Raw genomic sequence first — 18,904 nt, 5'->3', positions numbered from 1 at the left:
TGTCCATTTTCCTTATCAAAAAATCCTGACTCATACTAAGTTCTGGAAAGTTTTCTTAAGATAACTTTAGGATTTCTTAAGCTTTGGTACTAGTTACTGTTTTCCAGCAATGGACAATCATTCAAAGGTGATGCAGTTGGATGTACCTCTCCCCTCTTGCCTTACCCAGCAGCACAGAATTATCAAGATTTTAGATCTGTCAGTCAAGTGAGAAATGTAGAAGTAATTCATCACCTTCCCACAAACTTAAGAAGCTTTAGAAAGTTACCCATAAGAAAAGAATAGCATATTTGATTTCCTATTATTAATCTGCTTTTTGTTATATATTTCTAAATTTAGACCTGCCAGTGACCTTAGGTAATAATGTTGTAGAAACATGAGAAAGGATTACTGAATGATCTTTTAAATTAAAACAACAACAACAACAAAAAAGTGACCTTGCTAACTTATTGATTTGACATGTTGTGACAACTTCTTATATAAAATTATGGGTTTGGCCCAGCTGCTTGTTTATATACCGACTGATTACTAACCTTTGCACAGTAGGCAACAGAGTTTGTATATACATGGCTCTATGCATCTTTCAAAGAGACAAACTTTGCTTTTATTTCCTATATATAAATAAAATAATTTGTTAACCTAATTTAGTTCATTTTCCAAAAGAAAAATTTTACTCGGAACATAAGCTCTGTTAAATTAACATTCATTAATACAGGAGGCTCTGGGATGAACTTCAGGAAGATGTAATCTGGTTTTAGTGAAAAAAAAAAAAAAAAAAAAAAACAAAACAGTGCTAAGACATGGATGACATGCTTTGGGAAAACAACCTTTTGAGTAACAGTTAGAGCCAGTAACTATTGCACTAATTGCACACTAGCTGTATACTAAAGCCTTAAAGTAAGCAGTATCAAGGGAATATTGCTCAAAGGTACAAATATCGGGCCTTTAAACACATGAAAAAATGACTAGGTTCCCAGACTGGAAAAATTCCAGACTGGAATCTTTCTAAAGAAAAGATGTTACAGTTGTTTTATGTAAGGGTAAAATTTAGCATCTTAAACAAGATTCTTCCACGTACTGAGGAATTTACTGAGTATATGTTAGCAGGGAATTCCTCTCAAAAAGATACAGAGGACTGAACAGGAGGCTGACTGAAGGAATTAAAGGAAACCGTAATAACCAATGTCACTTACTCACTGTGAGGAAAGGACAATTCTTGATTTGGTAGAAGTGGTACTTAATTATGAGTTCTTAACTAATAGCCACAGCAAGCAGATGATAATGTTAGTACAGGAGAACTGAGGACAGAAAAGCTGCACAGGAGTCAGCACCATGACTCTATCCTTATTCCGTTTATCTTCAATGATCCTTATACAAGCCACTATTTATTTTTTGTTCCAAACCTGAGAGAATGAATCTGTCTATAAAACTGGGGGTGAAATTTCCTGAGGTTTTTTGAAAGGATGCTGAGGAAATAAAGAACTGGCAAGTTTTCCACCCATTCATACAGGTAAAAAAGAACTGTCAGCTGAGAAAGATTAATGTAATAGGGATGCAGATTGACAGTGATCGTTTTCCTGAAATTCTTTAGAGAGACAATGACAACTCTTTCAAAAGCAGACCTGTTTGAAAACATGACCATCCAAGACAAGAAGACTCTCCTGCTGTATCTAACTTTTGATCTTTTATAAATCCATTCTCTTTTTATCATTCTTCATTTCTCTCCTTCCTTTTTTGTCCTGCCAGAACTGAAGTTTTTGAAGTGATTTTTTTTTTTTTGACTGAAAGACAGGATGGGAGAAGAACAATGCACAGCAAAATAAACTATTTAAACACTTCTGTTATATTAAAATTTAATGAAACTTGTTCTGAGATCAGAATTAGACTACACATTTTCCTTGCAAAAAGTAATTCAGCAGTTAAAAGAATATACTAACATCTCTTACTTTTCAGAGCTTGGAAGACAAGATGCAATTTTTGCACCTAAGTTCTTATTTTATTTTATTTTTTAATTGTTTGCTCACAATATAAGTCTCCAAGCAGGAGAATTTCTTTGAATAGAAAATCTTTGAATATTTTCTAGAAGTGCATTTCTAGAAATCCCACTGTTTGAATATTTCATATGAAGAATAAATAAAAATCTTCTAGCAGAACTTCTAAAATCTTAATCAACTCACAAGAGTTACCAACAGATTCATAAAAAATTGGCACATGAATATTTACACTGACATGAAGACAGATGCATTTTTGCACATTGCTGGAGACTTGATCTGTGAGCAACTGTCTTACAGATGAGGACAGTGAAAAGGAACTCCAGCCATGGGCCCTATTAAACTCCTAACTGCAGAGGTATAACTGTGATCACATTGTGACTTGAGAGGATGCTAACAGATGTCACTCTCAAGCAAACGTAACTTGCTTAGGTGGGAGCTGAAATGCGTATGAACAAACCATGAAATAATAAATACTGTGATAGATTACAAGTGAATAGCACTACTTTTCTCTTGTAATCAAAGTACCATGCTAACATTGCTCTTAAATTATTAAAATCACATGGAATAAGACTTCAGAATTCCAAGAGACACAACACAGCGTATACATTAACTTTTATACCAGACTACTTTAACTTATAGATATTACTATAATTAATTCTTAAAATAATAATAATAATAATAATAATAATAATTTGTAAGATAGTGGGAACTACATAGCTAAAAAAAGACACATTAATCAAGGGTGACACTAATTTTGTTTGTTGTTAGCTATGTGCTCTAGTCACGTACATATTAGAGAAAAAGACTGGCAGTAGAACAAGTTATATTCCAGCACAGATTTCTACAAGGTGATCGGTGTATAGCTTTGGCTTCTACCTGCAGCAGTTCCAAAATATATCGGCAAAGGCTATTCAAAGGAAAAAATGAATCAGCATATAACCAACTGTCTTAACAAAGCCCACTCAACAGCAATAGGCACTCAACTGCTGACAATTTAATTTATACATAAGGTAATTGAAATGTAGTATCTCAGAAGCTGAACAGAACAGAGGCACACAGTGCCATCTTCTCTCTAGCAAAGAGACACTTAAAAGGAAATTTTTCTATCCCATTCTAGAAGTCTGAGCTTCTCTGAGGAGTGTTTTGCCAGGAACTAAAGGAGAGTGAAGGAGGAATTAGGGCTCTCAGTCAATATTTCATAATGTGCTAGTAGCTGACATTACATACATCTTTCATTTTTTGAGCTGTTAATGCTAATGCTCTATGTATTTCTGTGCTTATGTCTAGTTTGTAGAAGAAGTAGTGACAGACTCCCTCTTTTATCCTGAATTAATAAAATGCAAGCATTTTTTTTCTGTTGATTACTGTACAGAAGCAGATTTATACTGGCTACACATCACCATTGTGTGTATAATTATGTTTTGTGTGGTATTTAAAGAAAGACAATCCCAAATAGAAGTTATCTACATGATTGTATTGCTTCTGTTACTACAAAATTACAGCCCAGATGATGCCCCAAGCTTTACTGAGCCAGATGGAAAACATTATCATGTAAAATGTAGTCTATGCATCCGATACACTACACCCACCACGAGATCCATACACATATACAAAATAGGAGCAGAGAATGCCAAAGATATGCACATATTGTAGAAAAGGATACTAGGAGTACACGCGATGCTAGAAGAACAAAGGTCTATGATGCAATTGTAGGTCTTATTTCTGCAATTTGATATTAAATTAACATGATGATGTTCTGGAGCACCAGACATCGGCGTTATGATAGTGCTAACAGACTTTTCACACTGTAGTTGTCAAACCCATAACGAAGAGCATCTTATTGCAATGTTAACATCATGTAAATTTTTATCACAAAAGCAATTGAACTAAAATCATCAACATGCTCCTTCTTTCATTCAAGTAAAATTTCCTATCAAAACAAAAAACTGAGAAAGAACTGTCTCCCACATTGTTACTATTTCTTTAAATGCTAAAGTCTTCACTAATATATACTTCAAAAATAAAGCAGCAGAGATTGTAAAAACATCAATACTCTAAATACATACAAAATCAGATATTATTTTAGTGCTATTAAAGCAGCCATAACAGCCACACATCTCAAAATTATTGAAACAAACATACTGAAAAGAAACATGACAAAAGAAAAGCACATTTTGAATTCAAGATATACTCAGGGAACACAAACCAACCATAATAAATGGCATGGATGCTCTGATTTTATCAGCATATCAGCACAGTGATAGCTGTTTGTACTTCGAGAAAATATGACACTAAACTGCTTTGATACAAAGGTCCAAGCAAATGCACAGACTGTCATCTCTGTTAAGACAACCATTTTTTTCAGTAAAGCCCATGTCAGCGCATAATTACCTAACAGTGGTTTTGTTAGCCTAAAAGACATTAAAGAAAACTTTCATCAATACGTCTTATATGAACCTGGAACGTATCTGACTCCTCTCTATCCTTAGTGCTTTCCAATAAACATATGGAAAACAAACAAACAAACAAAACAAACACGTAAAACACTCTGAAGTAAAATCAATGCAAACCTAAGACCCACACTATCTGTTCATTTGAAGTGTTAGTTCATTTCACTAGGTCAGCATATGGAAACAAGCTTACAGAAATTGTATTCACAATAGTGCAGTTTCAAAACCAGCCAAGGTATTGGGTCATTTCTGCAAAAAAAAATAAAATAAAATAGGAAGATGAGATCACATCCCTGCTCCCAGACTTAGTGTCTGCCTCCTTACATTGCATGAGCTCTGCCAAACCCTTCCACGAATTGTGAAGGAAAGGGACAGGGGAAGCAAGACACTTCAGTAGTGGTCAGCTACTGTACAAATTTGAAATACCTTGTAGAAATTTCATCTGTGTTGGAATCTAATTGTGACCAGAGACAATAAAGTTGCAGAAAAAAACTATTGGTATTATCACAGATCAGCTTGTAACCTTAATGAGGCTGGGAATGAAATGCCTGACATTTGAGAGCTGTCACAATAGTTTGATTGCCTGATTCTGGTGGTCTGCCTTGCTTTTTGTCCATGTGCATGGGTATGCTAAAGATGTAAAACCTATTGGGATAGCTTTAGAAGGAGACAAATGGGTAGCATCTCATCCACGCTGTCCATAAGCCACAGGACAAACTATCCCAAAGCTACAATTGAGTTTTAATTAGCTTTAATTGACTCAATTACTCCATTCACTCCAGAAGACAGCCTAGAATGGAAGAAATACCTACACAGTGCGGGTACACATGCACTGTCTCTACTTCAATAGATTCTCTCTTCTATGGGAACTGAAACCAGACTTCTTATTCATATTCCAGACACTGATGGAGAGTAACACACACATTTTCTAATAAACGAGGATGCAATTCTCTCTCATGCATTCAATATCAGAAGATATTATTTATATCTGCTGTAAAGATTGATGAATTTTCAATATTCAGGTTTCCTACGGTTTGTCTTTGAGCACATTAACATTCAACATCCCCTAGCTATGTTCTCTTTTTAATGACATTTCTGCTTTCCAAATTAAAGCCTAAGGTGCTTCTTTGATGGGTTAAGTTTCTTGGCCTTTTTGGACAAGCTGGTAAAACTATATTTCCTTGGAAGAAATTGGAATGTTTTCATTTATTTTTTTTTCACCTGCTCTGAGAACGTAAAGAATTTTACTTATCTCCAGCATAAATTTTGATACTCAAAGGAAGGAAATATCCCTGAAGCCCAACAGTTTATGCTTTATAGTTTAAAGATACAAACATCTTATGAAGAGTAGAAATGTAAACTCATTAGTAGCATTTCAATTCTCTTGCTGCAGAAGCCTGGAAGAAAAATGCTTTCTGCAGACTATCTGATTCTAGTGCTGAAGTTTACATCTCAAACCAAATTATAGCATACAATTATAAGCAATCTTTGTATCTAGAGTTCAGATTTTTCTGTTCATTCTGAAAGAGGCTTTATCTTAATTGGCTTTATGTCTTCCAACCTCTGCCATGACTCGCTTTTTCTTTAAAAGGTGAGAGATGGAATAATGATATTTTAAGGGAGGTTTGGAAAACAGAAATATGTCTTTTATTAATGTAATAAATATACTTAATGTGAAAACTACTAATTAGCTATATAATAAAGGAGTATCCTAATGCAGACCAGTCTAACCTATTCATAAATAAAATTAAAAACAAAATATTCAAATCATAAACCTAATTAACTTTTCCTTAACAGTCACAGGCAACTCATCAGAGGATGAAAAAATAGTCTATGGATTTATTACAACATAATTTGACTAAAGAATTTAAGTTTTTGTATTTATTTTCAGTTTTCGGATAGGTTCCCATGCAGCAGCAAATAGTTACAAGGCTATAGCAGGAGACTACATTATCAAATCTACCTCTCTTCAGTGATGCACTACATTAACTAAAATAGACATATACGTGGAAAGCCATTGAATTCAAGTTCTACCCAGAAACCCTCTCTAAGCTGCTGCAACATAAGAGTAAAAAAAAAAAAATTAAAATAAAAATAAAAAATAATGTGAATAAGCTTATCTTTTGACAGAAACCTGCTTAAAGCCAAAAACATACATCATCCATCCATCCATATGTGGATTTGTCAGAAAGATGATCACGAAACAATTTATTTGAAGAAGAAATCCTGTTTTGTGCCTGATATCTGATTATGTCCCCTTAAACCTATGAATAAAACCCCCCTAGACTCCATTTTATATCTTAAAATGACAGATCTATTTCCTTTAAAAATAAAAAAATAATAAAACAATAAAATAATAAAAACCTTTGTTTGAAACCTTATCATCCACAACCACTGCAGAATATGAGATTTTTTTTCTAGTTGAATTTTCACAGTATCCAATGTACACTTCTCTTTTGTTTTTATCACTTATTAAAGCATTTTAAAACACAGTTCAAAATAAATTACCTCAGCAAATGTTCAGCTAATATATGACATCACAGTGACTGCAGAAATATCTATAATACTTATGATTTCTGCCAAGCATTTTCCCAGCCCTTCAGCACTTAGCGAGGTGACTGGGCATTGCACTATATCTAATATATCAATAAACTATTCAGAAACAGATGGTATAAATTCCATAAACACTTCGCACAAAAAAGCTGTGCCAATGTTTTTACTTATACAGAAAAGCCAGACATAGGCAACCCCAGATCCTAACGTTAGCACCATTGCTCTGGAGAAAAACAACATTTTCGTTGATCGAAAATTAGATTTAGTGCCATTATTAAGCATAACGGGCCAGAGGTCATGTTGTATTTTATGTGGTTGTTCAAAATGACTATTCAGCGTCTAACTTGTAAACCCTGTGCAGCACATCAGAACATTTAGCAGTGTGACCTTCATGATCTTCTCTTCCATTCCCTAGCATCTCTTCCCCCCATCTGGGTGCATAAGAAGCAGGAGTAGCAGTAACACTCTCCAGTTCAGTTTTTAATTAAGAATCCTAGACACTGGTTTTTCACTCAGCAGAAAGCACAAACCCCCACTACGAATAGTCCAAAGACAACCTGAATGGAGATGTGCACCAAGAAGGTAGGAAGATATAAATGAAATCTGTTGCACCTGTTGCTTACAGAGCAAGAGAGCTCTTCTCTGTTATAAGGCCTGAAGCCCAATCCCAGAAGAGAAGGGCTTCTCTCATCTTGCTCTTCCTTTTTTTTTTTTTTATTTTATTTTTTTTTTTATTTTATTTTTTTTCCCTCTGGAATCCTTCTAGGGCTCACCAATCCTTTACAAAAAGTCGCTCATGACACCAGTAATTTATGATAAGGAAAAAAAAAAGCATTCAGTAGAAGTCTAGAGGGTGCATGCATAGCTCACGTTTAACTCTACATAATCTTCGGGAAAAAAATATCAATTTCTAATCTAGATGGAAAATATTCATTAAATGTTGTAGAGTAAAACACCCATTTAATACACTTTTTTTGCCTCCAATTTACTTACAGGATGGTGTTAGATTTGCAAGAAAACTAGAATGTTCCATAAATTAAAAATATGTAATATTTTATATAAATTACAGTTTTAAAATTTAAATTGAAATCTTTAAAAGGATCACTTACTGGATGTTTAGATGAAATTCTGCCAGTCACAGTTCCTGTCTGATTCCATGTAGAGGAAATAAATCCCTACAGTCAAGTAAAATAAACATACCCACAAGAAAAGGATGAAGCCATACATCTAAAAAGGGCATATTTCTCTAAAGTTTAATTAATGCTAATATTAGTTATAAAAACTCACTGCAATCAGGATTACAAAGTCAAAAAGAAATATTTTCTAATTTTCCATACATAAAATTTCTTGAACAGTAAATACTTCAATCATTTCATACCTTTTTATGATTTATTTGAAATACTATGTTTTACAGAATACTTTTCTATTTTTACCTTTCTCATACATGTTCGTAGTCCATCCACATAGGTTGATTTTATCTTACGAACCTGAATTACACAGAAGTATTAGAAAAATGCTTATTCATAAAAATAGAATCTCACATTGAAGATCTTAATCTCAAATGCATATAAACTTGTTTTGTAGACTTTCTTAAAAGACAATTTTACCTTAGAAAATAATGGATGCATACTCACTAGTAGCTTGACCTATTAACATATGTTAGGAAAGTGCTAGGTTATACCCTAAAGCCAGGTCTATAAAGACACTAGTAAATAAACTACTGGAATGTATTAATTTGTATCTTATACCCCCCTCATCAATAAACTGCTCAAAAAAAGACACAAACAAAAATTTGCACGTTTTAGTGGTGTTTTTTGTTCGTTTGTTATCTATTTTGGAAACTGATCAGCTGAATTCCCCAAACGTTAAGCATAAGAACTAACTAGGTAATTTCAGGTATTGTCATCTAAAAAAAAAAAAAAAAGATAAGTAGTCATCTTCCTCACTATCTTGATAGTGTTTCTTCAGAATTCAGAAAATAAGTATTTTGTCCTGAGAATGTGCTTTATAGTACTAAAAAAATTTAGCAGTGTAGTTTCCCAAGTGCTTTTGCAGTAGTTTCTGCTAGCTATAATCTAACATTGTGCAAATAAAAGCATAAACTTTAAATTCAAAAACTCTTAAGAATATCTACAGCTTGCATATTTAAAATACAATGAATATTTGAAATAATAAAACTAGATCCAACTTTATTTGTTTGTTCATCTGAGAATATATTTCTTGCTAATTTTGCTTCTGTGCAACTACATTATGTAAAAACATCACCTCACCTGCCGGTATTCTAACATTATCTTAGGCAAAGGATGAAGATCTTGCAACTTACTCAGCTGCAAAATAAAGAATTTGAATTACTGGTATATTTTTCTGCTAAGTGGTATTATTTAGCCACCTTAACCTCACCATTAAAACCCTGATTGATACTTCACATTTGACTGTCAGAAAGTAAAATACAGCATAAGTTCTGGTGGAAGACATTCTCTCACCAAGCTGAGAGGATGAAAAACTCGCTAAAGAATAATGTCCTTCAAGCAAACACAGCCCAGGCCCAAGGGAGCCTTCATTCTTTCCTGCCTTCAGCAGGAGGGCTGGAGATTATCCCTTTGCATTTCATTTCCTTTCCCATTCCAGACAGGGACAAAAAGATCTGCAGACAAAAGCTGTTCCACAGAACATAGCAAACATATAGGGCATGGGGTGTGTATATGTGAATATGGCCCTTTCTTTCATTTTTGTGCTAGAGAGCATCTAAGATAGAGATAGCATGAAAAAGTACACAAAATAATATGCTTATACATATATACACATATATGTATACATACATATATTGTATATGTACACGTATATTTTATACATGTGTATGTATACACACACACAAAATGCAAAAGGAGAATTTATTCCATTCATCCAATAACACAAGTTCCAGGAGACTTTCAATTAAAAAAAAAAAAAAAAAAAAGTTGAAATTATCAAATTCAAAATCAATAAAATGAAGCAAACTTATGATAACCTTGACTGTAAATTGACTTAACATTTTGTTAATAAAAAGAGTCGAATGAGCTTGGATATTTAGAATTACAACAAAAATATCTGGAACTACTACAGTTCAGGGTAGAAAACTGATGCAATTATACAAGGATGATTAAAAACCGTTAAGTTTTTTTCTTACTATCAGGGACAGACAATATATTAAAAATATATTAATTAAATATATTAATTATCTAGTATTTAACTATTATAATGTTTCAGATTACATTTCTTTAATTAACCCAACATCAACAATTGTTGGAAAAAGCAATGAACTAAAAAAAAAAAAAAAAAAAAGCATTGCTTTGATAGACTGCAACAAATCTTATATTCTCACACAAAGACAATGTATTTTATTTCACTGATCCTTCCTATCTCCCAAGCCTTCCCTGTCACTCACCAAGATTACATATTTGATCTATGAAGCCTCATTTTCCATCAATAGTGTGCAATTTTTGTGGTTATGCTGCTGACATTAAGTCAGAGATAGTATCTGGTAGTTCAGACAGCCCAATAGTTGAATTTTGTCTCTCACACTTGAGAAACAAATACTACGTTTCTGTTTTCCCCAAAGGTGCTCATTTTCAGCCATGAGTTTTCAGTTTGATTCCCATGTAAACTAGAGCAATATAACTGCAGCTACACCAAGTTATGATTCTGTGATTATTTTAATAAAAGGAAGGGGCATCCATATTTGCCTCTGAAGTTACCAAGAAGTCTGCAGTTCAATCTTGACTTTATCATTTATAGACAAATGGTTTTGGCATGTTTCTGTCCTTCTGTGGGATCACAGGCTGAGCACATGCATTGCTGAAAATGATCTGTTCCAACACTAGCAGAAGAAAAAAAACTGGAGAAGTTTCACATGTGCAGTATTCACTACACCGTATCTGAAAACACATTTCACCTCTTGTAAAGGTGAATGAAAGCATCTAAAGTGGTCATTATTGCTCTAAGGGAACACGATTCTATTGAATCTTGCAGACAACTCCAAATATAACCGTGTTTATTGTATACAAGAGAAAGCCTGGATTGCTCTTTCTTTCACCAGCAGATTTTACATTTTCTCTCACCAGTGGTCTCTTTCAAAAACCAGTCATACATGTACTTAGCTACCAGCATCTGACCAGTGAGAAAGTCTTCCTCCTCTGAGGAAGATGGTCCTACACGCATGCTGGTACTAAAGTCTGTAACCCTGGTTACAGCTAAAGTTCAGCTTCAGTAGGTGCTTTGCTTGTTTATCAGGGAGAGTAACTTAAAGAGAAAGAAGCCTGCAGAGGCATCAGATTCTTTTTTAGGAGGTGTTCAGTCTGTGAGGGAGAGAAGGCAGGATGCAGTCTCCAATCAGAACACCTGTAAACATATTCACAGGTTGTTCTGGAAAAATTGGAAATAGCACAAATAGTTAAAAAAACATACACCTCTCATTCTTGTTTCAGAGTAAGGGAGAAATCCTAAAAGGTAAACAACTCCAGATTAGTTTATTGCCAGCTCCACACTGACCTATAAGAAGGTAAGGCCCATAGGTAAGAGTAGATTTGGCATTAGATCTCTGCAGAGCCGCTACAAAATGTTAGGAAATACCAAGAATTTCAGATCAAAAAACTACAAATTACTTCCTTCTTTTCTTACAAAGGTGTATTCACTGTAGAGTTGTTTTTCTACCTGAAGCTTGACAAATGTCAAGGGCAGTAGTATTCTCCTCTATCCTTTCCATTCCTGGTAAGTACTAAGGGGACAGCCCCCATCCCTTTCATTTCTGGCACAAATAAATGAAGTGTGATTAATGTGACTTAAAAAATAAACCAAGATTGTTAGGGAAACTTTAGACAAGTGTCGGTTTCACTGAAACATAACTTGGAAGTTTTTCTAAATTATGAAGATAGTTAAAAAAAAAAACAACTCTCCCTATCTCACCACGACTTCTGAGGTGGATGCCACTTGTTGCCTTTCAGTTCTCGGAATTTTCTCACACAGTGTATGCAGTTTTAACTTTTCAAATAGTACCTACATTAACAAAACATGTAAGAAAACTGTTTCAGTATTTCAGTGCTGAAAAAGAATGGAAAATTCTGTGCCTGAACTTCAGTCTAGAAAACAGATTTCAAGGAAAAAAAGAGTATACTGTAGGAAAGAGAATCAACACAGAATGTAAAAGATAAAATCTCTACCTTTGATGTATATTTAACATAACTGCATTCACTAAATTAAAATGCTTTATTTCTTTAAATGCAGTCAAATACAGATTAGCCCAAACTGCCAGATTTATGAGAAAACTAACAAGTCCTCTATTATAATCAGAAAAGATAAGTATTTAGAAAAGAACCTCAAGTTGTAAGAACAAATTTATATGCTTTATAATTCTTTTCTATACATAAAAATTTACAGAACAGAGAGCTTAGGTAATAACAGCAGTATAAATATTACCTCTCTGAGTTGACTACTACTGGTCAAAAGGAATCGTTCTCCAGCAATTTGATGGGCCTCCTGTTCAAGCTCTTTGAGTCTCAACTACAAATGAGTACATCAGAATTATTCTGTTTCAATTATTTTTTTCTTCAATACTCTGCTGCTTCTTAGATTAATGAGTATATTAGACTTCTACCTCCAAAATGGATACTTCATAATGTGTAATCGTTGGCTACCTGGTGTAGTGGATTGCTTACATATTTTTAATTTACAATTCTCTGTGATCTGGGAAGGAGGATTTAATGTAGTAAAAACTACCAAAAGTCATTGGAAAATTATTTAAATTATTGAAGACTACAGAGGTCTGTGAGAAACAGAGCTGTGCAAATTATTCTGGCATACTTTCAAACTGTCAGACCACTACAATCACCTAGTCAGAATTAATGTTACAAAATAGGATTCTCTTGTAGCTATTTTACCAATAGGAAAATGGCAAACTTGGAACTCTCAGAACACATAATTTGTAAAGAGTGTTTTATTTGTAAAGAGAGACAGAAATATGTATAATTTCTCAGAAAGATGGTTACTGACAACTGTAGGTTCAGAAACATTCATTACAACTTTTACTCAACCCATAATCTATTTTGCATTTTGCAATGCATTCTTAGTTCAAGGCAAAGCTAATAAAGCAAATATCTCTTTTGCTTGACTAAATAAACGTAACATAAAAGGTGACAAAACAAACAAACAAAATCCTCCTCTTTTTCACTGTTGTTCTCTGTAAAAGCAGAAAAATGCTATTTAATTTTCAAAAGAAAAAAAAATAAAGACAAAATTTACCCCCAGAATCTCTGATGTTTTTTTCAGTTCTTGTTTGTTCACATGTATTTTGTGTGTTTCCATCACTGTAAACACAAATACAGAGTACACTTACAATTGACAACTGTGATCTTGCATAATTCAGACTGTAAAATGGGAACTCTAACTCACAAAGGTGTTATAAGGATAAGGTAATGTGTAGTATTCTGAGTTATAACTTTAAGGTCTCTTCCAACCCAAACCATTCTGTGATTCTATGGGATAGGATAGGATAACATCCTATGTCAGTAGAGCAAGCAGCTGTGTGAAAAAGGTGAAGAGTCTTATTTTGAGCTGAGTTTTCATACCTGCCAGAATTTTGATCAGTGGAAGCTCTAACGTGCAAAATAATTTCCACAAACCTTGAACCTGTAAAGCAAGATACAAATAAGCATCAGTATCAGCCAACTTTAATTAACACAATCAAACATATAATAGTATCATTATGCATATCCATTTTTCAGTAAGCCACATTTAATTTTCTATATAATCCCTTTTCACATGACAAGGCTGTCTGTGTAATGAAATACTACTTAGTGTGAATTATAGTATCTAAATGCTATAGTCAGTTATCACATCATTTTGTAGGGAAAGGTACAGGAACAGTAATAAAGAAATACACACACCTCATTTTTTTCTAAATGGTTTATTTTTGGAGTAAGATCCATTATAATAGCACATACAGTTATCCCTTTATTTACTTGAGCAATTAAGCAACTCCTCAGAATTCACAAATTTGTTTTCATTAGGAAGAATATACAAGATAATGGGGTTATGTACCCAATTCAGTTACAAAGAACAGGAAGTCTTTTTTCTCTAACCACTGAAGCAATTAGACAGCAATATTTGTCTAAAATCTCCCCCTGTAGGCTGGTGATGAGTATTTCTGTGCCTTAGATGTTTCCCTATTGCCTTCTTTCACACATTGAAGGATTGCTGGGCCACCTAAAAATCCAGACTAACCTGGTTCAACTAATTGTCTAATCCCTTAAAACATATTTCAAACAAGTTTCAAGGAAACCCCTAGCATCCCTCGGATAGGGATGGTTTGGATGAGACATTAAGAAGAAATTCTTTACTTGGTGGGGTGGTGAGGCACTGGCACAGGTTGCCAAGACAAGCTGTAGGTGTCCCACCTCTGGAAGTGCCCAAAGCCAGGTTGGATGGGGCTTTGGACAATCTGGTCTGGTGGGTGGTGTCCCTGCCCATGGCAGGGGGCTGGAACTGGATGGGCTTTAAGGTCCTTTCCAACCCAAACCATTCTGTGATTCTAGGTACCTTTCACCAGAACCTGAGCATATCCCTGAAGTCAGACACGTTTCCAGACATATGATCACAAGAAGAAAATTAAACAGAACAGAATAGAACCCCCACAAAAATAAAAGAATTCTTGAGATGCATTCTGAACTTCAATAAGGGCTAACATAACCCACAGAGCTGATAGACATGCTTAGAGTTTTTATACCCAAGGAAGACACTCTCTAAACATGCCTACCTGCCTACGAAGAAAATCCACTACATTGTTTGAACTCTTAATATTTTTAGATAGTTTCTTATAGCTTTAAAATGTAAAATGAAAAATCACAAGTCTGAATTTTTCCTGTTCTTACAATCTTTGTTTAAATATTTAAGTTAACTGTTGCATAGGAAGTTTCTTCAAGATACCCTTTCAGAGTAGACACTTCATTATTCTGAAAAACAATGGCAAATTTGATGGACAATTTTAAATGTTGATCAGCATTGTAAATTGGTAAGGGTTGAAGATTTCTGCTTTACTCATATAGAGATTCTGATCTGAATGAGAAGCATGTCACTAGCTGTCTTTAATTTACAATACCTCAGAAGTTATAGCTGAGTAACTACTTTTCAAATCTTACCTGTAAGTCATGAGTAAGGTCTGCCATTACCGTATAAAGCTTCTCCAAGTTTACACCTAAATTTTGGTACTGATAAAAAAAAAATAATAATAAAGACTTTTAAGATTAAAATATTAAGAATACTACCTATTTTAAAAGGGATTAAACTACTTAAATATTTTTTTTTTTAATATATATTTGTCTCCTGTTATATTTAAAACTTCAGTAATGTTTTTAGACCTCTGGAAAAAAATCATGAACACAGGATATATTAGATTTTAACTGTTCCTTTATTTACATTTTGCAAAGACAAGGTACTGAGAAATAGTATTATTACATGCTGCCTTTGATGTTGAAGTCACAATTCTATTACTACTTGTAAAATGAGGAAAAATACATTGCAAATTTCTTTTTCTATCAGTACTGCCCTTCTTCTGTGCCTGAATTGCTCACTTTCTTCCGTTCCAGGGAAGTTCCACACAATCATACTACCTTGTTTAGTTGACTAGAAGATCATTTTGACAGGAATATACAGACTGAAAATTTAAGAAAGATTTTAGTCTAGTTCTGTAATGCATAATGTAGAAAAAAACAAAAACAAAAACAAAAAACATACACAGCAAGAACAAGAAGGAAAAAAAAAAATCCCTGGAAGGAAAAACCGTCCTGAGAGAAGTCAGAGAAAATCTACATTAAACCCCACAAGACTATGGAATTTTGAGGAAGTCCAGAAACCCAGAATGCAAGATAATGATGCCAGACAGTGCAATACTGACTGCAGCTTCCTGTTGATAATATTTTGGAAAAAAATATCTATAGCATATAGAAATGCAGAATGCTCAAGCTTACTATTTTATGCTTAACAACATGAGCATAATGTACATCTGATGGAAGACTCAGAGCAGAAGCCAATTTTGATGCCAATAGAATCCTAACCACTTTAGAAGATAATCTGATTACACTCACTGCTTCCTTCTCAATAACTGCATAGCAGGGGACTGACCTAGATTTAGCTAGATTCTTGGTGAGTAGGGTATTCCAAGATAATTTTTTACTAAAATAGTACACATAGTCAGGGTTCCTACTAAATTCAAGATCTGTTTCCCAAGTAAATTACATCTTTCTGTCAAGAATAGTAAACAGACTCATCCTGATTGACAGGACACCAAATGGCCATGAAATCACATGGAAGGCTTCTCAATTGAAAAAACGCCGACAGCGTTCCTTGGACACCTTGTAAGTATCTCCACATTTATCATTCACCCTACATATATTTTGAAGGAATCCTAATTATTCTGTGCTCATTTTTATTATTTGCATGCCTGTCCTGAAGCTGGCAGAATACAAAGAGGGGATCTTACACCATGAGCTGCAGAAGTCTCTCTTTTCTCTACAGACCTGCAGATATTCTATAACCTTCTTACCTTAACTGATTTCATGAAATATCTAAAAAGTTGAAAAGAAATCTCCTCCAGAAGAAATATGTTTTGCTTTCTCCACTCAAACTGAGCTAGAAGGTGTTTTGCTTACCAGAGTAAGCTCTCAGAAATTATGCTACCAAATCCAGCTTTGCTGACCATTCCACAGTTTCATGGTTTTCACTTGATATATTCAGAATCTGCCCTTTAGTCCTTCTGTGATGAGAATGCAAGGACATTCTACTTGTTATCAGATTCACACTCTAAGACTGCATGGAAAACGAAGAAAATGCTTAAATTTGAATGAAGCATCTAATGTTTTGAAAACAACAAAAACAAGATTACGTTATCTGGAAGAGCATATGCAATGAAACCAGATATGGTATCACTACTAAATTGGATGTCATTAAGTTATGAATTATGGATTAAACCAGGAAGATTGCCATTGAAATTGTTGCCAAGAATATCTTCTTAAAAACAGGTCTGATGTCAGAACACTGTGGTCCTCCAGGGCTTTTAATCTGCCCAGCCAGGCAGTAATTCTTTTAAAGAAAAAGCGGGTAAGTATAATCAAAGTGGTAGGACAATTTTTTGTTTGTTTCAGTGATGACACTTCACAAATATCCAGCCTGAGACAACTGCACTGTCTTCAACTGCATGCAAATAGTTGTCCTTGTGAAAATACGGCTTTAGTTAGAAAACTGCTACATTAGAATGAATTGATCAGTCTGGTTGGCTAGGTATTTATTATTCTGATCTTTTTGCTATATCAAACCTTTAATTTCTTGTTGCAAACACCTCTGCATGTTCTTTCATAATGAAGCTTTACATAGACTAAGAGCCATAATTTTCTGGTCAGCAGAAGTCTTTCAAAACTTGCATTTTAATGGATAGCAAATTAAAATTAGAGTTGATAAAGATTTTAAGAAAGCACATATAATTCAAAAACACAAAAGAGAGTTTACAAGTAGATAAAGAAGTGGATTAGGTGGGCACTAGTCTAGTAAAATCAGGGCTAGAATTTAGAAGACTCAAAGAGAGGGAGAGGGGAGATGAAATGTCAAAAGAGCCTTTTACTGAAATCCAGAAAAGAGGAGGTTGTGTTTAAATGAACATGACAAATGCATCAATGAGGCATGTGTGCTCAAAAAGAACCAGGCAACAAAAGAAAGATACTCTCAGCTGAGAGGAGTGATTGGAACAGGTTAGAGAATGCCACTGGTCTACATGCCAAGGTATTTCTCTTCTGACCTCTGTATTGTATAGCCCTCCAGTGCCAACCTTCAGCCTCACAAAAACCTACATACTTTCCTACCCACCCATACCATGAATATAGTTACCACAAGCAACATACTATGAAAAAAACTTGACAGATGGAAGTAGCTTGCTCACCATTTCATCATGTGAGTTATTTTTGCCACAGCCCTTTCCAAAAAAAGAGGAGGAAAAAATTCATTTGCACAGCCTTGGAATGTTGAGAACCCTCAACTCTATTACTCCACTTTGGGGGTAATCTTTGCTGCAACCATGTTTTCCTACCACATACCAGAGAAAAACAAACAAACAAACAAAAATTGACCTGACTGCAAGAAACATTGTCCATATCCAGTGATCCTGGAACAAGTGATCTGTCCGTGAAAGACAGTGCTTTCAGCATCAGCCAGCCTAATTGATCTGTTCTGGAGGTGGAAGTAAGCCCAATGGCAGGCTTCAAATGATTTCAGGATTCCTTATCAGCAAACACAGTACAAAAGCAGCATGATGTGTAGCACCTGTTTCAGCAAAGGTTTCAATGGATGTGGACTGCGATCACTTTTGTGGAGCCTTTTGGCACAGCACCTAATATACAGATCAGCAAGTAGTACGCACTCCATGCTACAGAGGGGTCTGAGTGAGTAGCTAGAGCTGCAGGATACAGAAAAAAGTAGCCGTCATTCCAAGTATCATGCTGGGTGGACAAGATTAGCAGAAAAGGGAGCTAAACTGAAATTGTGGGGCACAGGACATGATGCACCACCTGGCCTCAAGCACTCTGGGTGTACAGAGGACTGTTAGGAACCTATCGCCAAAGACAGAGCAAGAAGGCTCCAGAGAATCTGGCAAAAAGATAGGATTCACAGAAAAAAAAATTGCACTGACTGGGCAAACAGAGAAGTCAAACATAAAGTGAGTGGGTCCAGAGAACTAATGAATTGGGTAAGGAATAGGGGGGAGAATAATTACAGCATGTTAGAGGGAGGCATAAACAGGGACTTGGATGAAATCAGCATAAAAGGCACTAGAGGTGGCTGGGGCAAGGAATCAAACTAGACCAAAGCAGGGCAAGAGGAAAATAAGACTTC

The 18,904-nt window shown here is 34.7% G+C and overlaps 1 protein-coding gene across 1 annotated transcript in view; it reads right to left on the bottom strand.

The window, feature by feature from the left end:
- POLN (DNA polymerase nu) overlaps positions 1 to 18,904 on the bottom strand; it is a gene marked incomplete at both ends in the record, with an annotated part of 92,295 nt that overhangs the window by 60,694 nt on the left and 12,697 nt on the right. Inside the window, 8 exons of the mRNA XM_082758714.1 lie at positions 8,107 to 8,172; positions 8,431 to 8,484; positions 9,268 to 9,324; positions 11,939 to 12,028; positions 12,449 to 12,532; positions 13,271 to 13,335; positions 13,597 to 13,657; positions 15,166 to 15,234. Coding sequence (XP_082614840.1) covers positions 8,107 to 8,172; positions 8,431 to 8,484; positions 9,268 to 9,324; positions 11,939 to 12,028; positions 12,449 to 12,532; positions 13,271 to 13,335; positions 13,597 to 13,657; positions 15,166 to 15,234 — 546 coding nt within the window. The remainder of the gene's footprint in view (positions 1 to 8,106; positions 8,173 to 8,430; positions 8,485 to 9,267; positions 9,325 to 11,938; positions 12,029 to 12,448; positions 12,533 to 13,270; positions 13,336 to 13,596; positions 13,658 to 15,165; positions 15,235 to 18,904) is intronic.

Source organism: Aythya marila (genome assembly GCF_965140915.1).
Source record: "Aythya marila genome assembly, chromosome: 4".
NCBI classification, from domain to species: domain Eukaryota; kingdom Metazoa; phylum Chordata; class Aves; order Anseriformes; family Anatidae; genus Aythya; species Aythya marila.
The sequence above is the reverse complement of the archived record's forward strand: the minus strand, read 5'-3'. Positions and strand labels throughout refer to the sequence as shown.